The sequence below is a fragment of the Heptranchias perlo genome, chromosome 18, assembly GCF_035084215.1.
Source record: "Heptranchias perlo isolate sHepPer1 chromosome 18, sHepPer1.hap1, whole genome shotgun sequence".
NCBI classification, from domain to species: domain Eukaryota; kingdom Metazoa; phylum Chordata; class Chondrichthyes; order Hexanchiformes; family Hexanchidae; genus Heptranchias; species Heptranchias perlo.
In genome coordinates, this window is record NC_090342.1 from 52,088,044 (window position 1) to 52,111,686 (window position 23,643).

General features: G+C 45.1%; 1 protein-coding gene across 2 annotated transcripts in view; it reads right to left on the reverse strand.

Moving 5' to 3' along the window:
- Positions 1 to 23,643, reverse strand: part of si:ch211-1e14.1 (UPF0606 protein KIAA1549) — a 292,617-nt gene that overhangs the window by 142,124 nt on the left and 126,850 nt on the right. For both annotated transcript variants that reach the window (XM_067999910.1, XM_067999909.1), the window contains exons 2-3: positions 9,183 to 11,612; positions 5,141 to 5,232 (exon numbers count right to left, since the gene is read on the reverse strand). In XM_067999910.1, the coding sequence (XP_067856011.1) occupies positions 5,141 to 5,232; positions 9,183 to 11,612 (2,522 nt within the window). The remainder of the gene's footprint in view (positions 1 to 5,140; positions 5,233 to 9,182; positions 11,613 to 23,643) is intronic.

Below are 23,643 nucleotides of genomic sequence, written 5' to 3' on the forward strand. Positions count from 1 at the left end.
GTAAGAGCTTCTACAAGTATGTAAAAAGGAGGAGAGTAGCGAAAGTAAACGTGGGCCTCTTAAGAGGCAGAGACAGGAGAACTTATAATGGGGAATAAGGAAATGACAGAGACGTTAAACAAATATTTTGTAACTGTCTTCACAGAAGAAGACACAAAAATCATATAGTGGGGAATCAAGGGTCTAATGAGTGTGAGGAGCGTAAAGTGATTAAGATTAGTAAAGAAAAAATACTGAAGAAATTAATGGGACTAAACGCCGACAAATTCCCTGGACCTGATGGCCGACATCTTAGGGTTCTAAAAGAGATGGCTGCAGAGATAGTGGATGCGTTGGTTGTGATCGTCCAAAATTCCTAGATTCTAGAAGTCCCAGTGGATTGGACGGTAGCAAATGTAATGGCACTATTCAAGAAAGGAAGGAGAGAGAAAACAGGGAACGACAGGCCATTTAGCCGGACATCCATAGTAGGGAAAATGCTGGAATTCATTTTTAAGGACGTGATAACAGGGCAATTAGAAAATCATAATATCATTAGGTACAGTCAACATGGTTTTATGAAAGGGAATTCGTGTTCGACAAATCTATTAGAGTTTTTGAGGATGTAAGTAGAAGGGTAGATAAAGGGGAACCAGTGGCTGTAGTACATCTGGATATTAAAAAGGCATTCCATAAGGTGCCACACGAAAGGTTGTTACATAAGATAACGGCTCATGGGGTTGGGGGTAATATATTAGCGTGAATAGATAATTGGTTAACGGACAGAAAAGAGAGAAGGAATAAATGGGTCATTTTCAGGTTGGCAGGCTGTAACTAGTGGGGTGTCACAAGGATCAGAGCTGGGGCCTCAGCTGTTTACAATCTATTAATGGCTTAGATGAAGGGACCGAATGTAATGTATCCAAATTTGCTGATGATACAAAGCTAGGTGGGAAAGTAAGCTGTGTGAAGGACACAGAGTCTGCAAAGGGATGTAGAAAGGTTAAGTGAGTGGGCAAGAAGGTGGCAGATGGAGTATGATGTGGGGAAATGTGAGGTTATTCACTTTGGTAGAAAGATTAGAAAAACAGAATATTTTTTAAAATGGTGAGAAACTATTAAATGTTGGTGTTCAGAGGGATTTGGGTATCCTTGTACAGAAAATTAAGATGCAGATACAGCAAGCAATTAGGAAGACAAATGGTATGTTGGCCTTTATTGCAAGGGGGTTGGAGTACAAGAGAAAGGAAGTCTTGTTGCAATTGTACAGGGCTTTAGTGAGGCCACACTTAGAGTACTGTGTACAGTTTTGGTCTCCTTACCGAAGGAAGGATATACTTGCCTTAGAGTGGGTGCAACAAAGGTTTACTAGATTGATTCCTGGGATGAGAGGGTGGTCCTGTGAGGAGAGACTGAGTAGAATGAGCCTATACTCTCTGAAGTTTAGAGGAATGAAAGGTGATCTTATTGAAACGTGTAAGATTCTGAGAAGCCTTCACAGGGTAGATGCTGAGAGGCTGTTTCCCCTGGCTGGAGTGTCCAGAACCAAGGGGCATAGTCTCAGGATAAGGGGTCAGCCATTTAGGGCTGAGATGAGGAGAAATTTCTTCATTCACAGGGTTGTGAATCTTTGGAATTCTCTACCTTGGAGGGATGTGGATGCTCAGTAAACGAATATATTCAAGACTGAGATCGATAGATTTTTGGACTTTAAGGGAATCAAGGGATATGAGGTTCGGGCGGGCAAGTGGATCAGCCGGGATCTTATTAGATGGCGGAGCAGCCTCGAGGGGCCGTATGGTCTACTCCTGCTCCTATTTCTTGCGTTATGTTTCTCCACCCCCCACCCCCACCCCCCACCATTCCCCTTCAAGGAAACTTCATTCCACTCGAGAGTAAGCTGGGTTCTAGGCGGAGTTTGAGGGAAAAGGATGGCGTGACGATTTATTTTCCAGAGTCGCCGTGTAAGATTTACGAAGGATTGAACCCGATAGCACTGCGAAGTGTAGTGTATTTAAAGCACCTTCGACCCCATCCTCCAAAGAATGGGAAATGTTCAAACAGGAGGTGATTACGGCATAGACTAGGCATATTCCCACAAGAAAACATGGTGCAGGAAAAGTTGGGAGTTCTTTGGATGAGTGGAGAAATGTAATTTGAAATGAGACTTAAAAACAGGTCCATGACAATTCTAGACCTGATAATACAAAAGAAAATCAAATATGGTGCAAAAAATATAATGGGGAAGCAAAGAGAGATTAGAAAATCAAAGAGGGGACGTGAGAAAAGACTGGCAGGGAACAAAAAGGGAAATCATAAAAGCATTTTATAATCCCATTTTTAAAAAAAAGAATTTTACAGAAATGGTAAGGTCAATTAGAAACAAAAAAGGAAAGGCGGATATACGATACGAGTGCTTGGCTTTAGTTTCCACAGAAGACTTGGATGTGGAAATGAGGTAAGATGAAAGTGACTGCCCTTGACATCAAGACATCTTTTGACCTAGTGTGGCACCAAGGAGCCCTAGTAAAATTGAAGTCAATGGGAATCAGGGGGCAAACTGTCCAGTGGCTGGAGTCATACCTAGCACAAAGGAAGATGGTGGTGGTTGTTGGAGGCCAATCATCTCAGCCCCAGGACATTGTTGCAGGAGTTCCTCAGGGCAACTATCTTCAGCTGCTTCATCAATGACCTTCCCTCCATCATAAGGTCAGAAATGGGGACGTTCGCAGATGATTGCACAGTGTTCAGTTCCATTCACAACCCCTCAGATAATGAAGCTGCTTGTGCCTGCATGCAGCAAGACCTGGGCAATATCCAGACTTGGGCTGATAAGTGACAAGCAACATTCACGCTAGACAAGCGCCAAGCAATGACCATCTCCAACAAGAGAGAGAGTCTAACCATCTCCCCTTGACATTCAACGGTATTACCATTGCCGAATTCCCCACCATCAACATCCTGGGCCAGCCATGTAAATAATGTGGCTACAAGACCAGTTCAGAGGCGAGATATTCTGTGGCGAGTGATTCACCTCCTGACTCCCTAACGCCTTTCCACCATCTACAAGGCACAAATCAGGAGTGTGATCGAATGCTCTCCACTTGCCTGTATGAGTGCAGATCCAACAACACTCAAGAAGCTCGACACCATCCAGGACAAAGCAGCCCACTTGACTGCCACCCCATCCACCACCCTAAACATTCACTCCCTTCACCACCGGTGCACCATGGCTGCAGTGTGTACTATCTACAGGGTGCACTGCAGCAACTCACTAAGGCTTCTTCAACAGCACCTCCCAGGCCCACGACCTCTACCACCTAGAAGGACAAGGGCAGCAGACACATGGGAAAAACGCCATCTGCACGTTCCCCTCCAAGTCACACACCATCTCGACTTGGAAATATATCGCCGTTCCTTCATCATCGCTGGGTCAAAATGCTGGAACTCCCTACCTAACAGCACTGTGGGAGAACCTTCACCGCACAGACTGCAGCGGTTCAAGAAGGCGGCTCACCAGCACCTTCTCGAGGGCAATTATGGATGGGCAATAAATACTGGCCTTGCCAGCGACGCCCACATCCCATGAACGAATTAAAAAAAGAATGGGCACAAGAGGAGGATGTGAAGCAATTAGATAGGATAATTATAGGAAGTAAAAAAAATTGAGGGAACGCAGTGCAAGAGGCATCATGCCCTGATGGCATGCATCCTGCAATGTTAAGGAATGTCAGAGAAGAAATAGCAGAAGCTAAGACCACAATCTTTCAAATGCCCTTGGATAAGGAAGTTCTGCCAGAGAACTAGCAGCTTGTCAATCTAACACTTCTGTTCAAAAAGAGAGACGGTGTTAAGCCAGATAGCTATAAACCCATCAGCCTTACATCAGTAGTGGATAAGCCTCTAGAAGCCATAATAATGGGATAAAATTAATGCTCATCTAATCAAAGATGGTTAATTAAGGGCAGTCAGCATGAATTTGTAAAAGGTAATTTGTGACTGACAAAGTTAATGCAGAGAAATATGTGTGGTTACATTTCAGGAGGAACAGTAAGAGTAAATGGTAAAACTTTAAAAAGAGTAAAGGATCAAAGAGATTTGAGGGTTCATACACAAAAATCTTCATGTAGCAGGACAAGCTGATAAAGCTGCAAAAAAATTAGTATTTGGGATCCTAGGTTTTATAAATAGGGGCACAGAAAATAAAAGCAGAGGTAATGCTGAAACATATACAAATCCGATTCAGAGTGGGAACACGAGACCCGATTTTAACCTAGCCGGCCCTGCGGGAATGGACTGGATTCAGGTCGGACACCCATTTGACACTGCCCGCTTTTACACGCCACTGATTTATCTCTTTGGTGTCCAGTTTTGGGTAACATACTTTAGAAAAGATGACAAGGCCATCGAGTGTGTGCAGAAGAGATTCATTAACAAATGAGTGTGAATAAATATTTGACAAAGAAAAAGTTTAAAAAGGTAGGAGGAAAAAGCACAGTAACAGGACTAAATAGGTCGCTCTTTGAAAGAGTCAGGACAGGTACAATGAGCCGACTGGCCTCCTTCTGTGCTGTTAAATTCTATGGCCTTGATTTTAAGTCAGGGCGGGATCATTGCGTGGTGGGGTTCGGGGCGAGCAACAAACTCGCAAGCCGAGGTGCAGAGAGATTTTAACTCCCGGACCTCGTTTCCATATTCAGGCTCTGACTCAGCCCGAAACCCAGCAGAAATCACTGCCTGGAAAGTGGACGGAAGTCGGAATTCGGGCAGCAGGAGGCCTCCACCAGGGACCTGCAAGAACGGTCCCCGGCGGTCAAGTAACAGGGGTTCCCAGAGGGGATCACGATTGGTGGAGGGGAGCCCAGGGCGAGGGAGGCCCAAGGTTTCCTTATGGGGCCCGGAAGAGCACGCCTGTTCCTCCTGACCCACAAGGAAACCTAAAAAAAATTTTTTTTAAACTTACCTTTGAGTCTCTTCTGGAGAAATAGTCAAAACTTCCTGAAACATGATATCAGCCCTCTTATGTTGTGGCAATGAGAAGTGAACTTTAATAACAAATAATTAACAGTGTTCAATATAGTTCGAACAATGGACCTGAACTCCAAACTCATGAACTGCCCCATCCAAATCCCAGGGTCAAGACCAGATGTGCTGTGGGTACCTGAAGTTCCACAGGCTGCTTGAAACGTTGACTCAGTACGTCCCTAATTGATCTGACCACATCCTGCAGTGTCGTCACCTTGTTAGAGAGCGCTGTAGAAGAAAACATATGCATTAAGTTATCCTCCCTCCATTTTCGAACATTCCGTGCTTCTATTTGAGATGTTACGTTGCAATACATTGGGCTGATAATCTTTATTTTAATCCAACAACCCGCAAGCAAACGTTAGAAAACAAATCCACGTACAGACAATGATGAGAACTGCACAGAATGCGGGTGAGAGGAAGATTAAGGAAGAGGCAAATAAAAGCAATTATATGAATTATTTGACATAGCAGGTTGACAATGTTCTATTTATAAATGTCTGGCACTTGAACTATTTCCACAGGGAGTTATTGCCCAAATAATTCCTGATTCATTTATTTCAAATTATCAACCTGAACTAAAAAAAAGTTTAACGCCAGCCATTTCTCTCAAATACGGCACCTGTGCTTCAGTTAAATCTTTACAATGATAAAGCAATATTAAAAATGTACACTAATTTAATTTTTTTTGGGAGCTGTCTCGTTTCCATCACTTTTTGTCTCTGAAATCTGCCCACATCATCACAGTATATGATTCTCTACCCCACAAGATTGTCACTACAACTCGTTGCAAGGACGCAGACCTTCATAACCTTAGGTCGACTGGCCCTCTGACTCCCCTCCCCCAGGGGAAGCACATGACCTTTCACACAAGGTAGTTACGGATCAGGAAGATCGCCCATCTCATCTGAGCTTGCCCACCTAGAAAGAACCTATGTCTGTTCACCAGAACATCTAATGGTTTCTGAAATGATCCAGTTAACCTGTCCTACTTATCATACTTTAGCCTAAAGTAGTGCTCTGAATTAATGATCTGCAACACCTCCACTTGATAGCACTCAAGTGTCAGCTTGGCCTAGTTGCCTCAGAGTCAGAAGGTTGTGGGTTCAAGTCCCACTCCACTGGAGCACAAAATCTAGACTGACACTGAAGTGCAGCATTAAGGGAGCTGCATTGCTGGCGGTGCTGTCTTTTGGATGAGACTTTAAACTGAGGTGCCATCTACCTATTTCAGCTGAACGTTCAAGATCCCAATACACTTTCAAAGAGGACTTGGGAGCTCTCTCTTGGTTCTGACAAAAATGAAGAATTTTTTGCCTTTGTCATACAATTGGATTCTTTCTTGCTGGCCATTGTAGTTAGATACTGTGAGTGAATTTTTCAAATTGCATAGAACATACATTGCAGTCTGGGATGGAAAAAGGTTGGTACAGATACATTGCTTTTGGGAACCATTTTCTACTTGGATGGTGTTCTACTGAATTTGACACATTGGTCGAGTAAAGATAGGCTAAGAAATGCCTGAACTCGACTGTAAGTAGCAAATGTACGTGCACAGACAAATATCCTATGTAACAGACAATCTGTGAATAGCCGTTATGAGAGGTACCATTTTTTAGTGTCTTTTGATCCAACATATCTTCAGAGGATTTTGAATGGCAAATCTCAGCTAGTTTCAGTGAGCAGTTACTCTGAAATCAGCAGAGACAATGATCTGGGCAGAGGGTGCATGGCAGTATTTAACCATGTACGAAATGAGCAACCACACTTGAAGAATCAATGTTATCTTGTGATTTAGCCCAGAAGCATTCCTTGAACCCAAAGACATATCCAACCCAAACATCTAACACTCCCAGTTCTTCCCTGAAAAGATTCACCCCTCCCTTTCCAGTATGTACACTGATTTAAATGGATGGAACACCCTGCCTGCTGGGTAGGGTGAGCACCATACACATGAATATGTTCCCCCACCTCTTTTACATGTTCCATCATGTTGTCCATTCACATTCTGACATAGCAGTTCCAGGAATTTGAAAGCCAAGTATTTGGTAGCTTTCCTGCCCAAAGAAACCTATCAAGAATGTCCCTGAGAAGGCTCCAATCATCCAAGACAGAAAAAGGACTGATTCTGGCAAACTTCAACCCCAACTCATCATTGTCTGGAATCCTCCCCAAACATCTGCTTCAGCATGGTGGAAAATGCCAATCTACCAGTCCTGCTACACACTCGACAAGCCTCCAGAGAAGACCAGATTCTTCAATAAAGATTGCCAGAAGACTGTGCTTTCCTGACTTGTTTTTGCATGGCTTGTTCTTTCAGGAATCAAACTATCAGCATACTTTCCATTTTCTATCTGGTTGCAAACCAAACCATATGAATAGACAGATGTAGCAAAAACCAACTGAGGAAGAAATTTAAGTACTGTACTTCCCATTAATTTTTCCAGACTACTTTTCAGCAAATTCACAGGTCATTAAGAAACAACCTGCTGAACTTCTATTATTTTCAAGTTGGTCTTAAAAACAAATTGCCCATTTGAGACTTAAATAATGTTAACATTACTATGCCATTTCCCATGAAGTTGCTCATGGGTGGAATGAATGAGAATAAGTGAGGGTACCTGACCAGAAGGTGGCAGAGGTTGGGTGCGATCACATACGTGCAATTTGAGAGGCAACAAAAAAAAGTCAGATACCCATCGGGAGAAGAACCATATCTTAAGAGAAAGAGGAGCCAAACTAAAGCAAAAGGGCTGTTTTTCTTAACTCATGGAGATGCATGGTTAGAAGGTGCCCAAATTCAGGTTCAATCGTGCATGCATGATTGGACCCAGCTGCAGAGTTATGATAACATTTAACGTGCAACGTTCGATACACAAGACATAAATATTTAAATCAATGCACTAACAGATAGCTTGACAAAGTTTCAATATTTACTGCTTACTTCACTTAAATCATGCAGGCATCTTAACTGCACTGTATGACTTTCTTTCATGGTCAGGTTGTTGCAGTAAATATTTTGACACCAATTTAGCTCACATTCCTCACATATCAATTAGGAATTCCATTTGCAAGCATAACAGTGCACATTAATAACCGTACACCTACTATTGTCCCTTGTCATTTTATTTAATTGAGAAAATAAGGTTTAGGGCCAAAGCTCATTGTGCAGGACACCACCAAATTCAAAAATATTGGATGGATAGATACATGTGTGATAGATCCAAGTTATTAGATATTAATCTCAGAAAATGAGGATATAATGGGAACACATTGAAATTCCTTATAGATACCTCCAAGTGGAATGGTCTCAGTGGCAATGGAAGGGTTTAAAACAAAAACAGGGTGTTCATTTCCAATTCCAGAACTATGAAAGTATTGAAATAGAATTGCATATTGCACCGAATAGAAGTTTCACCTACACATCAATTTGATATGGAAGCATATCTAGTGACCTATATAAGCCTGACCTTATTCCATCCTTTATGTAGCAGACAAAATGATTCAATCAATACATCAACATACATTATATTCATTTTATCTCAAGCTATTCTACCTTATGTAAAAAGAATCACAACTGATATCATTAAAATGATATCCTGCAGACCGAGAGAGTGAGGCAAGAGGCAGCACAGGCCCTCAACTACTGAGCAGTGATCGAAGAAGTCCAATTACATACTGCGCTAGGAGGAGAATCTTCAGATAGACTGTCAAATCTGGCCAAGTAGCTCATGTTCAGCCTTTTAGCTACTGAGTTTATTGAAGTGGACAGAAACTTTGTAGGCCTAAGGAGCTGATTTAAAAAACAAGTCTGAAGTCGAACAGGATCACTGTCAACTGTGTCATGTAATGGTCCGTCAACAATCCAAAAAGGGCATGGGCAAAAATATCTTTCAAGACAGCCCATCACCGGTTTACTACTTGATGACTGCTGTGCTTTCTTTGCAGTTTGACCGCATTATTACAGTAATGCATAAAATATCCCCTATCACAAATCTGAGTGTGACTGTCCTACATTAATAGTGAATTCAGTTTTGTACAGACAATCTACGTACCTTTACATTGCATTGTCTATTTGATTTAACTTGACCAAATTAAGCACTCAGGATGGGCAAGATCCCTTCATTTAAAATTCAACAGTGCATTCAAACCTACAGTATTGAACTGAAACAGCTTACCTGCTGTCACGAGGTAGGAATCAGTTTCATTAATATCACACACAAATTTCTGGGCTGTTGCAGAAACCACTGTTCTGGCAGTCGTGGGGAGTGTGGGTTTCGAAGCTGCATTGCTGGCGGACGTGGTTACGCTACCATTGGTAGGGGTCGCTGTGAGATTGCTGATTGGGATTTTGGTGGTTGTTGCAGTCAACATTGTCTTAGGGGTGGGGTCTGAAGAGTTCCCAATTGGTGAGGGAGATGGAGTCAATAGGAATGAAGTAGCAATCCAAACGGTCTCTGTAGATGATGGGAAAACATCTGGAAAAGTATGTGGGTCTGAAGTGGAAGAAGAAGAATATGACATTTCAACAGTAGAATTTGGAGTAACCACAGAATCTGTGGTGATAGCAACTGTGGGAGCTGGAAAACTAGAACTGATTAGCATTAAACTTGGCAAAGTATGCACCAAACTTTCAGCGGTATCGTCAGCTATTGCAGTGCTGCTGTCTGTAAGAGTTGATTCAAGAATGGATGGCATCAATGTGGGTTGTATTGCTACAACTGAAGGCGGCACTGCCTCGAAGAGTGAGCTCGTTACTGAAGTACCATTAGAATAGGCTTTGATGAACGAAGATTCAAGAATTACTGAAAGATCTCTAAGATCAGTAATTGCTGCCTGTAGATTCACGGTCTTGGGCTCTGGTTCTAGAAATGTGGACTCCAGTGTTAAAATACTCAATGGCTTTTCAGCAGTCATTGTCTGAAACACAGCAAAAGTTTCTAGCTGTGGTTCAAATAAGCTTAAATATTCTGTCGCCAGAACGCTACTTGATTCTGTTGACAAAACACTTAGCAATGAGGAAACCAAATCCAGAGGTTCTTCTAGAAAGAGGCTGGTCGATCCAGGGGATTCACTTGTCAAGAAATCTGTCAAGCGTGTAGTCACTAGCAGGGGAAAACTTGCATTTTCGTTCAGTGATAAAGTTGGTTGCAGAGCCATGCTTGTTACAACAAATGGCAAGTCCTCACTAACTGTAGGTGCCAATACTGTGGTTTCATTTATCAGCAGTGAAGGACTAACTATGTTAATATCTAAATTATCCTCAAATGATGAATACAACGATTGACTTGAAGGATGGGTGGTTGCAGGACTCCTGCTGTAGTAAGATGAGAAAGTCACCGATGGCACAGACAAAGGCGCGAATCCTGAAGAAACTGTTAGAACTAGCCTTGTTGGAAAGTAGGTGTCGTAGACTTCAGATTCTAGCAGTTCTGGATCAAATGAATCAATGACCAAACTGGATGCCGGAACAAACCTGTCAGTTCTTGACACACTGAGTGTTGTAGTTTCCGGATCATCACCAGATCCAAAATCACTACCAAACGACCCTGTGGGAAACAAGCCAGATGGAGAAAGTATAGCTCCATGAGTAGAGGGTGATGTAAACAGATGAGTGGAAAGTACTGGCCCATTAAACTCGGTCAGTATCATTCCATCCTTTACTGAAGTACTGTCAGATAAAGCAGCATCAACAGATGTTAATAGGCGAGTTAAGCCAAATGTTGAACTCCTTTCAGAAACAAGTTCTGGTGTTAAAGCATTATGGACCCAAGTTTCAACATGATCAACAGAAGATTTTCCAGTGACTTCAAACTTTCCCTCGCTACTTAGTAATGGAATGCCATTTGTGGTTGGAGACATCTCATTTTCCCCAGTAAGATCTTCCATATGAGGAGGAACATATGTTCTATAAGATGTGGTGTCAATGTCACTCAGCAGAGATGTTTCACTGTACTCCTTCACTGACTCGATGGTGTCAAAATCTGTCAGGACTGTACTTATGATGGGTTGGCGTGTACCGTGATTATTGACTGCAACTGAGGAGAGTAATGGACTTACAGGTTCAGGCGGTTGTTTGCTTGATGCCAGAATAGGTTTGCCAGACACTGTTAGAAAGGATACTGGGGGACCCAAGATGGTGCTGGAGAGAAGAGCCGATGAGATGGGGTGTCCTGATGATTGCCTGGTGGTACTGCTTCCAAGACCAAACAGAATCACTGATGATGTCTGTGTAATCGAATGCAATGATGTAGTTGTTTGGTACTCTTCAGTCACCATTGTACCTCTGGATTCTGATGAAGGGGTAACTTCTAGGCTGTTATGCAAGGTTGAAGATTCTGGGTAATCAGACAGCACAACTTTCCCTGACCAACTGAGGTCACTTATTTGTATTGTGGTTTCATGCAACAGACCCTTGGTCTCTTCAGAGTTTAGAAGAGTCACTTCTTTCAGGTTCAAACTTGACTGCAAGGCTGCTTGCACAGAGGTGCTGCTTGTTAAGGTCCCGTCATCCTGTTTCATTAAGGCAGTGTCCACTGTGTCATTTAGTCCTAGACTTTGCTCATGTATCCTGTCTGACAGCAATGCAAGGTCAGTGAAGAGTTCGTCTACAAGAGAACAGAAAACAAACATAAAGCACAATAGTGCTGAAATTCAGTGCAATTTGAAACATATCAACATGTAAAACATATTTTGGGTTCCAGAAAACTTGATTTTGGGACTATCTTGTTGTAATTATTGCTGAGATTTGCAATAGGAAACTGCTACCTAAGTTTTCGTATCCAAGAGGACCTTGGATAGGGGGCATGAACTCAGCAACAATGAATAACTGTGCATGCAAAAAATTTGTAAATGCACAGCAGTTCTGAAGTCACAAACACAAACTGAAGTAACTTGAGCATCTTTAATCAGTGCAAAGGTGCATTTTGGTGGTCCAGCCAGGACCTTCACTGACATTGGGGAAGGTCCTTGCAGGGTAGCAATCATGAAAGGGCAGACTGACAGTTCAGCGGACGGACCCAGAAAGGTAGACCTAATCTAAGTGTCGCAATCACACTGCAGCTGGTTGTGGGCCCTGGCACTAGCACCCCATGGTACCGAGAAACCCCCTCTCTAAGTTCTGATGCCTCCAATACCACTGACCTCAACTTGTTCATTTTGCATGGTTGCCTCAGATATCACTCTTGCTGCCAGTAACAACCGTGTAAAGAATGAACAAACTTGCATTTATATAGCACCTTTCACATGCTCAAGACACCCTAAAGCCAATGAAGTGTAGTCACTGTTGTTATGCAGGCAAATGAAGCAGCCAATGGTGCACAGCAAGGTCACAGAAATAGCAACAAAATGAATGACTAGTTACTCTGTTCAGGTGATGTTGCTTGAAGGATAAATTCTGGTCAGAACAATAGGAAAAATCTCCAGTTCTTCTTAGAATAGTTGCATGAAATCTTTTATATCCATCTAAACAGGTATTCGGAACCAGAGTTTAACGCCTCATTTGAAAGATGGCACCTCTAGCAATGCAGCACTCCTCAGCAGGAGTTGGGGCTTTGGGTCCAGAAGACCAGCGGGAGCCTCTGCAAATAATTTTTTTTATTCGTTCATGGGATGTGGGCATCGTTGGCAAGGCCAGCATTTATTGCCCATTCATAATTGCCTTCTTGAACCGCTGCAGTCCATGTGGTGAAGGTACTCCCACACTGCTGTTAGTTAGGGAGTTCCAGGATTTTGACCCAGCGACGATGAAGGAACAGCGATATGTTTCCAAGTAGGGATGGTGTGTGACTTGGAGGGGAACGTGTTGTTCCCATGTGCCTGCTGCCCTTGTCCTTCTAGGTCGTAGAGGTCTCGGGTTTGGGAGGTGCTGTCGAAGAAGCCTTGGCGAGTTGCTGCAGTGCATCCTGTGGATGGTACACACTGCAGCCACTGTGCGCCGGTGGTGAAGCGAGTGAATGTTTAGGGTGGTGGATGGGGTGCCAATCAAGCAGGCTGCTTTGTCCTGGATGATGTCGAGCTTCTTGAGTGTTGTTGGAGCTGCACTCATCCAGGCAAGTGGAGAGTATTCCATCACAATCCTGACTTGTGCCTTGTAGATGGTGGAAAGGCTTTGGGGAGTCAGGAAATGAGTCACTCAAGGCAGAATACCGAGCCTCTGACCTGCTCTTGAAGCCACAGTATTTATGTGGCTGGTCCAGTTAAGTTTCTGGTCAATGGTGGGGGATTCGGCGATGGTAATGCCATTGAATGTCATGGGGAGGTGGAATGATACACTCCCAGAGAGTCAGCAATTACTGACACACTCCCAGGGAGCTAGCAATTACTGGCACACTCCCAGGGAACTCTAGCAAATTAATGACACACTGCCAGGTTGCCCCAGCGATTACTGACACAAGCCCAGAGAACCCCAGCAATTACTGGCACAGTACCTACACCAGGAAATGGGGGAATTGGGAGAAGGCACAAGTAAATGGGGGAGGACGCCAGTAAATATGGGAGTTGGAAAACTGCACCAGTAACTGGGATGATTAGGAGAGGGCGCCATTAAATGGGGGAATTGGAGGAGGGCACCTGTAAATGGGGTAATTGGAGGAGGGCACCTGTAAATGGGGTAATTGGAGGAGGGCACCAACAAATGGGGTAATTGGAGGAGGGCACCAACAAATGGGGTAATTGGAGGAGGGCACCAACAAATGGGGTAATTGGAGGAGGGCACCAACAATTGGGGTAATTGGAGGAGGGCACCAACAATTGGGGTAATTGGAGGAGGGCACCAACAAATGGGGTAATTGGAGGAGGGCACCAACAAATGGGGTAATTGGAGGAGGGCACCAACAAATGGGGTAATTGGAGGAGGGCACCAACAAATGGGGTAATTGGAGGAGGGCACCAACAAATGGGGTAATTGGAGGAGGGCACCAACAAATGGGGTAATTGGAGGAGGGCACCAACAAATGGGGTAATTGGAGGAGGGCACCAACAAATGGGGTAATTGGAGGAGGGCACCAACAAATGGGGTAATTGGAGGAGGGCACCAACAAATGGGGTAATTGGAGGAGGGCACCAACAAATGGGGTAATTGGAGGAGGGCACCAACAAATGGGGTAATTGGAGGAGGGCACCAACAAATGGGGTAATTGGAGGAGGGCACCAACAAATGGGGTAATTGGAGGAGGGCACCAACAAATGGGGTAATTGGAGGAGGGCACCAACAAATGGGGTAATTGGAGGAGGGCACCAACAAATGGGGTAATTGGAGGAGGGCACCAACAAATGGGGTAATTGGAGGAGGGCACCAACAAATGGGGTAATTGGAGGAGGGCACCAACAAATGGGGTAATTGGAGGAGGGCACCAACAAATGGGGTAATTGGAGGAGGGCACCAACAAATGGGGTAATTGGAGGAGGGCACCAACAAAAATAACTTGCATTTATAAAGCGCCTAACATAGTAAAACGTCACAAGGCGCTTCAATGGAGCGTTATCAAACAAAATTTGACACCAAGCCACATAAGGAGTTATTAGGACAGGTGATCAAAAGCTTTATCAAAGAGGTAGGTTTTAAGGAGCGTTTTAAAAGAAGGAGCGAGAGGCAGAGAGGTTTAGGGAGGGAATTCCAAAGTTTAGGGCCTAGGCAGCTGAAGGCACGGTTGCCAATTGTGGAGTGATCAAAATCAGGGATGCACAAGAGGCAAGAATTGGAGAATAGCAGAGATCTATGATGGTTGTAGGGCTGGAACAGGTTACAGAGATGGGGAGGGGCGAGGCCATGGAGAGATTTGAAAACAAGGATGAAAATTTTAAAATCGAGGCATTCCCGGACCTGGAGCCAATGTAGGTCAGCGTGCACAGATGTGATGGGAGAGCGGGACTTTTGGTGCGAGTTAGGGTACGGGCAGCAGAGTTTTGGATGAGCTCAAGTTTGTGGAGGGTGGATAATGGGAGGCCAGCCAGGACAGCATTGGAATAGAGGTCTCGAGGTAACAACTGTAAGGAATCTTACAACACCAGGTTATAGTCCAAGTTTTATTTGAAAATCACAAGCTTTCGGAGGCTTTCTCCTTCGTGACTACAGTGTGTCCCATCCACCACCCTAAACATTCACTCCCTTCACCACCGGCGTACTGTGGCTACAGTGTGTCCCATCCACCACCCGCACACTGTGGCTGCAGTGTGTACCATCCAAAGGATGCACTGCAGCAACTCGCCAAGGCTTCTTCGACAGCACCTCCCAAACCCGCGGCCTCTACCACCTAGAAGGACAAGGGCAGCAGGCACATGCGAACACCACCACCTGCATGTTCCCCTCCAAGTCACACACCATCCCGACTTGGAAATATATCGTCGTTCCTTCATCGTCACTGGGTCAAAATCCTGGAACTCCCTTCCTAACAGCACTGTGGGAGAACCTTCACCACATGGACTGCAGCGGTTCAAGAAGACGGCTCACCACCACCTTCTCAAGGGCAATTAGGGATGGGCAATAAATGCTGGCCTTGCCAGCGACGCCCACATCCCATGAACGAATAAAAAAAAGAACTGGGTGTCGTCAGTGTACATACAGAATCTCATATTTTCAGATGATGTCATTGAAGGGCGGCATGGAGATGAGAAATAGGAGGGGGCCAAGAATAGATCCTGGGGGACTCCAGAGGTAACGGAGCAGGAGCTGGAAGAGAAGCCATTGCAGGTGATTCTCTGGTTATAACTGGATAGATAAGAATGGAACCAGGAAAGCGCAGTCCCACCCAGCTGGACAATGGAGGAGAGGCGTTAGAGGAGGATGGTGTGGTCAACCATCAAAGGCTGCAGACAGGTCAAGAAGGATGAGGAGGGATAGTTTACCATCGTCACAGTCACATAGAATGTCATTTGTGACTTTGATAAGGGCCTTTTCAGTACTGTGGCAGGGGTGGAAACCTAATTAAAGGGATTCAAACATGGAGTTGCGGGAAAGATTGGCACAGATTTTGGAGGCGACAACACATTCAAGGACTTGGAGTGAAAGGAAGGTTGGAGACAGGGCAGTAGTTTGCAAGAACAGAGGGGTCAAGAGTGGGTTTTTTGAGGAGGGGAGTGATGACAGCAGAATTGCCGAGGGGGGGGGGGGGCGGGGGGGAGATGGGGAAGAACAGTACCCGAGGAGAGGGAACTGTTAACAATATCAGCTTAACATGGGGGCCAGGAAGGGAAGTTGGGTGGTCAGCACTTTAGTGGGAATAGGGTTGAGGTAGCAGGAGGTGGGTCATGGTCAAAATGAGCTCAGAGAGGGATGAGAGGAGATAGAAGAGAAACTAGAGAAAGATGCGAGTTCAGGGCTAGAGCAGGGGGGAACCTTAGGGGAAGTTTGGCCTGATAGGCTAGGGGAAAGGAGGGAAACAGCTGAACGGATAGTCTCAACCTTAGTAACAAAGAAGTCCATGAGGTCCTCGCTTTTCTCGTTGGAGGGGAGGGTGCTGGGGACAGGGGACAGGAGAGAGGGTTTTAAGAAGACAGTTTGTAGAGGCAAAGAGAAACCAGGGGTTATCTTTGCATTCCAGAATGATCCTGGAATAGTGAGCAGTTTTGGCAGAGTAGAGCAGGACCCAATAGTGCTTTAGGTGGTTCAGCCAGATCTGGCGATAAATGGCTAAACCAGTTGTCCACCATAAACATTCAAGTATGCATCCCTTGGATTGAAGGGAGCGGAGATAAGGGCCATACCAGGAGGAACAACCAGGGTGAGAGAGAATAATGATTTTAGAGCGGACAAGTTTTAATAGACCCCCTCCTATTTCTCATCTACATGCTGCCCCTCGACAACGTCATCTGAAAACATGCCAGATTCTACATGTTGGCTGACGACACCCAGTTCTACCTCACCACCACCTCTCTCGACCCCTAATCTCTCTCACTTGTCACACTGCTGACATCCAGCACTGGAGGTGAGTATGTGATTGAGCTGATAGGTAGCTGCAGAAGTGTTGTGGTGAAGAGAGGGCCAAAGGCTAGACAGTTGAGAATTTAAAAGTGCAATTGTAAATTGACTTGGGGGAAGTTTTTTTCCGGGGCGGACACAAAGGAAGTGGGGTTGACAGGGGGAAGAGGGATCTTGGTGGAGAGGGATACAAGGAAGTGATCAGAGATGGCCTTATCCATGATTGACATGATGGTAATAGAGAGGACACGTGAGATGGCAAGGCCAAGGGGGTGGCCGTGAATAGGACACCAGTAAACGGGGGAATTGGGAGAGGACACCAGTAAACGGGGGAATTGGGAGAGGACACCAGTAAACGGGGGAATTGGGAGAGGACACCAGTAAACGGGGGAATTGGGAGAGGACACCAGTAAACGGGGGAATTGGGAGAGGACACCCGTTAACGGGGGAATTGGGAGAGGACACCCGTTAACGGGGGAATTGGGAGAGGACACCCGTTAACGGGGGAATTGGGAGAGGACACCAGTTAACGGGGGAAGGGACAAGTAAACTGGGGAATTAGAAAATAAGAAAATGAGATGGGAGCAGAAGTATGCATTTTGGCCCTTCGAACCTGCTCCGCCATTTAATGAAATCACGGCTGATCTGATTCTGGCCTCAATTCCACATTCCCGTCTGTTCCCCATATCCTTTGACTTCCTTAGTGATCAAAAGTTTGTCTAACTCGGCCTTGAATATATTCAATGACTCAGCCTCCACCGCTCTTTGGGGCAAAGAATTCCAAAGGTTCACAATCCACAATTTCTCCTCATCTCCGTCTTAAATGGGCGACCCCTTATTCTGAGACTATGCCCCCTAGTTCTAGATTCCCCTATGAGGGGAAACATCCCCTCAGCACTTACCCTGTCAAGCCCCCTCAGAATCTTATACGTTTCAATAAGATCTTCTCTCATTCTTCTAAACTCCAGTGAGTATAGGCCTAACCTGCTCAATCTTTCCTCATAAGAAAACCCTTCCATACCTGGAATCAACCAAGTGAACCTTCTCTGAACTGCCTCCAATGCAACTATATCCTTCCTTAAATAAGGGGACCAAAACTGTACACAGCACAGTACTCTAGGCGTGGTCTCACCAGCACCGTGTACAGTTGCAGCAAGACTTCCCTGCTTTTATACTCCATCCCCCTCGAAATAAAGGCCAAAACTCCATTTGCCTTCCCAATTACCTGCTGCACCTGTATGCTAACTTTTTGTGTCTCATGTACGAGGACACCCAAATCCCTCTGTATCGCAGCATTCTGTAGTCTTTCTCCATTTATATAATATTTTGCTTTTTTATTCTTCTGACCAAGGTGGATGACTCCACATTATGCTCCATCTGCCAAATTTTTGCCCACTCACATAACCTATCTATAACCCTTTGCCGATACTTTGGGGTGATTTTAAACCCCAAGAACAGGTGGGTTGGGGGCGGGTGGGAGTTGAAAATAGTTGTTTTTTGGGTCGCGACCTCAACCCGGCTTTACTTCCGGGTTTAACGTCGGCACATAAAAAGGTACAGGCTTCCCACTGGGAATGCAAAGTCTGAAAATTCTGAGGTTGCATCCCAAAAAAACAACTATTTTCAACTCCCACCTGCCCCCAACACACCTGTTCTTGGGGTTTAAAATCACCCCTTTGTGTCTTCCTCATAACTTACTTTTCTACCGATCTTTGTATCAGCAGCGAATTTGGCCACAGTACACTCGCTTCCTTCATTGAAGTCATTGATATAGATCGTAAATAGTTGAGGCCCCAGCACTGATCCCTGCCGCACCCCATTAGTTACAGATTGCCATCCTGACACTCTGTTTTCTGTTAGTTAGCCAATCCTCTATCCATGCTAATATATTACCCCCAACATCATGACCTCTTACCTTGTGCTGTAACCTTTCATGTGGCACCTTATTGAATGCCTTTTGGAAATCCAAATACACTGCATCTACTGGTTCCCCTTTATCCACCCTGCTCGACACTTCCTCAAAGAACTCTAATAAATTTGTCAGACACGATTTCCCTTGATTTTATTTCGAGTCTCTAAATGTCCTGCTACTACTTCCTTAATAATCGATTCTAGCATTTTCCCAATGACAGATGTTAGGCTAACTGGTCCATAGTTACCTGCTTTCTGTCTCCCTTCTTTCTTGAATAGGGGCGTTACATTTGCAATTTTCCAATCCGCTGGGACCTTTCCAGAATCGAGTGAATTTTGGAAGATTACAACCAATGCATCCACTATCTCTGTAGCCACTTTGTTTAAGACCCTTGGATGCAAGCCATCGGGTCCAGGGGACTTGTCAGCCTGCAGACCCATTAGTTTGCCTCGTACTTTTTCTCTAGTGATAGTGATTGACCCTTGATTAGCTACTATTATTGGTATGCTTTTAGTGTCTTCTACTGTGAAGACAGATACAAAATATCTGTTCAATGCCTCTGCCATTTCCTTGTTTTCCATTATTATTTCCCCAGTCTCAACCTCGAAGGGACCTAGACTTACTCTCTTCCTTTTTATATACTTGTAAAAGCTCTTACTGTCAGTTTTTATATTTCTTGCTAGTTTACTCTCAATCTATTTTCTCCCTCTTATTTTTTTAGTCCTCCTTTGCTGGTTTCTAAAGTTTTCCCAATCTTCGAGCTTACCACTAATCTTTGCCACGTTCTATGCCTTTTCTTTTAAGTTGATACAATCCTTAACTTCCTTAGTTAGCCATGGTCTGTACACCCTTCCCGTGGAGTCTTTCCTCCTTAGTGGAATATATTTTTGTTGAGAGTCAAAAATTATCTTTTAAATGCCTGCCATTGTTTATCCCCGTCATACCTTCTAATCTGTTTCCCAGTCCACTTTAACCAACTCTGTCCTCATGCCATTGTAAATGACCTTATTTAGGTTTAATAGAGTAGTTTCAGATCAAAGATCCTCACTCTCAAACTTGATGTGAAATTCTATCATATTATCATCACTGTTTCCTAAGGGATCCTTTACTTTGAGGTCATTAATTAATCCTGTCTCATTACCCAATCTAAAATGGCCTGTTCCCTGGTTGGTTCCACAATGTATTGTTCTAAGAAACAGTCCCGAATACACTCTATGAACTCATCCTCAGGGCTACTTTTGCCAATTTGATTTGTCCAATCTATATGAAAGTTAAAATCGCCCATGATTATTGCATTACTTTTTTTTACAAGCTCCCGTTATTTGCAGAAGGGCACCAGTAAACGGGGGGATTGGAGAAGGGGTCCAGCAAATGGGGGACTGAGGAGGGCACCAGTAAATGGGGGAATTGGGGAGCACACAAATAAATGGGGGAATTGGGAGAGGACAACAGTAAATTTGGGAGAGGGCACCAGTAAATGTATCCAAGTGTAATGTATCCAAGTTTTCTGACAATACAAAACAAAAAAAAACAGAATATTTTTTAAATGGTGAGAAACTATTGAGTGTTGTGTTCAGAGGGACTTGGGTGTACTTGTACATGAAATACAGAAAGTTAACATGCAGGTAGAACAATCAAATGGTATGTTGGCCTTTATTGCAAGGGGGTTGGAGTATAAGAGTAAGGAAGTCTTGCTGCAATTTAACAGGGCTTTGGTGAGACCACACCTGGAGTACTGTGTACAGTTTTGGTCTCATTACCTAAGGAAGGATATACTTGCCACAGAGGTTCACGATGGTTCACTAGATTGATTCCTGAGATGAGAGGATTGTCCTATGTGGAAATGTTGAGTAGAACGGACCTATACACTCGAGTTTAGAAGAATGATATGTGATATTGAAACATAAGATTCCAAGAGGGCTTGACAGGCTAAATGCTGAAAGGATGTTTCCCCTGGCTGGAGAATCTAGAAGTAGGGGACATAGTCGCAGGATAAGGGGTCAGACATTTAGGACTGAGATGAGGAGGAACTTCTTCACTCAGAGCGTTGCAAATATTTGGAATTCTCTACCTGAAAGGGCTGTGGGTGCTCAGTTGTTGACTATATTCAAGACTGAGGTCGATAGATTTTTGGACCCAATGGGAATCAAGGAATATGGGGATCGGGGGGGGGGGGGGGGGGCGGGCGGAGGGGGAGGAGTGAAGTTGAGATCGAAGATCAGCCATGATCTTATTGATGGCAGAGCAGGCTCAAGGAGCCATAAGGCCTATTCCTCTTTCTTTGTTCTTTTGTAAATGGGGAAAATTCGGTGAAGGCACCAGCAAATGGGGGAATTGAGGTAGGGCGCCAGTAAATGGGGGAATTGGGGTAGGGCGCCAGTAAATGGGGTTATTTGGGGAGGACAGCAGTAAATGGGGGAATTGGGGGAGGACACAAGTAATTGTGCCAAGTAATTGTGGGACTTGTGCCAAAATTGGGAGAGCTGTCCCACAGACTAGTCAAGCAACAGCCTGACATAGCCATACCTTTCACAGAATCATACCTTTCAGCCAACGTCCCAGACTCTTCTATCACCATCCCTGGGAATGTCCTGTCCCACCGGCAGGACAGACCCACCAGAGGTGGCGGTACAGTGATATACAGTCAGGAGGGAGTGGCACTGGAAATCCTCAACATTGACTCCAGACCCATCTCATGGCATCAGGTCAAACACGGGCAAGGAAACCCCCTGCTGATTACCACCTACCGCCCTCCCTCAGCTGATGAATCAGTCCTCCTCCATGTTGAGCACTACTTGGAGGAAGCACTGAGGGTGGCAAGGGCACAGAATGTACTCTGGGTTGGGCCCTCAATGTCCATCACCAAGAGTGGCTCGGTAGCACCACTACTGACCGAGTTGGCCGAGTCCTGAAGGACATAGCTGCCAGACTGGGCCTGCGGCAGGTGGTGAGCGAACCAACACGAGGAAAAAACCTACTTGACCTCGTCCTTACCAATCTACTTGTCGCAGATGCATCTGTCCATTATAGTATTGGTAGGAGTGACCACAGCACAGTCCTTGTGGAGACAAAGTACCGACTTCACACTGAGGACACCATCCAACGTGGTGTGTGGCACTACCACCATACTAAATGGGATAGATTCAGAACAGATCCAGCAGCTCAAAACTGGGCATCCATGAGGCGCTGTGGGCCATCAGCAGCATCAGAGATGTATTCCACCAAAATCTGTAACCTCGTTGCCCAGCAAATTCCTCACTCTACCATTACCAACAAGCCAGGGGATCAACCCTGGTTCAATGAAGAGTGCAGAAGAGCATGCCAGGAGCAGAACCAGGCGTACCTAAAAATGAGGTGCCAACCTGGTGAAGCTACAACTCAGGACGACATGCATGCTAAACAGCAGAAGCAACATGCTATAGACAGAGCTGAGCGATTCCACAACCAACGGATCAGATCAAAGCTCTGTAGTCCTGCCACATCCAGTCATGAATGGTGGTGGACAATTAAACAACTAACGGGAGGAGGCGGCTCTGTAAACATCCCAATCCTCAATGATGGCAGAAATAACATGTGAATGCAAAAGATAGGGCTGAAGCTATTGCAGCCATCTTCAGCCAGAAGTGCCGAATGGATGATCCATCTCGGCCTCTCCCGATATCCCCACCATCACAGAAGCCAGTCTTCAGCCAACTCGTTTCACTCCAGGTGATATCAAGGAATGGCTGAGTGCACTGGATACAGAAAAGGCTATGGGCCGCGACAACATCCCGGCTGTAGTGCTGAAGACTTGTGCTCCAGAACTAGCCACGCCTCTAGCCAAACTGTTCCAGTACAGCTACAACACTGGCATCTACCTGACAATGTGGAAAATTGCCCAGGTATGTCCTGTTCACAAAAAAAAGGACAAATCCAATCCGGCCAATTACCGACCCATCAGTCTACTCTCAATCATCAGCAAAGTGACGGAAGGTGTTGTCGACAGTGCTACCAAATAGCACTTACTCACCAATAACCTGCTCACCAATGCTCAGTTTGGGATCCGCCAGGACCACTCGGCTCCAGACCTCATTACAGCCTTGGTCCAAACATGGACAAAGAGCTGAATTCCAGAGGTGAGGCAAGAGTGACTGCCCTTGACATCAAGGCAGCATTTGACCAAGTGTGGCACCAAGGAGCCCTAGTAAAATTGAAGTCAATGGGAATCAGGGGGAAAACTCTCCAGTGGCTGGAGTCATACCTAGCACAAAGGAAGATGGTAGTGGTTGTTGGTGGCCAATCATTTCAGCCCCAGGACATTGCTGCAGGAGTTCCTCAGGGCAGTGTCCTAGGTCCAACCATCTTCAGCTCCTTCATCAATGACCTCCCCTCCATCATAAGGTCAGAAATGGGGATGTTCGCTGATGATTGCACAGTCTTCAGTTCTATTCGCAACCCCTCAAATAATGAAGCAGTCTGTGCCCCCATGCAGCAAGACCTGGACAACATCCAGGCTTGAGCCGATAAGTGGCAAGTAACATTCGCGTTAGCAATTGTCAGGCAATGACCATCTCCAACAAGAGAAGTTCTAACCACCTCCCCTTGACATTCAACGGCATTACCATCGCCGATTCCCCCACCATCAACATCCTTGGGGTCACCATTGACCAGAAACTTAACTGGACCAGCCATATAAATACCATGGCTACAAGAACAGGTCAGAGGCTGGGTATTCTGCGGTGAGCGGCTCACCACCTGACTCCCCAAAGCCTTTCCACCATCTACAAGGCACAAGTCAGGAGTGTGGTGGAATACTCTCCACTTGCCTGGA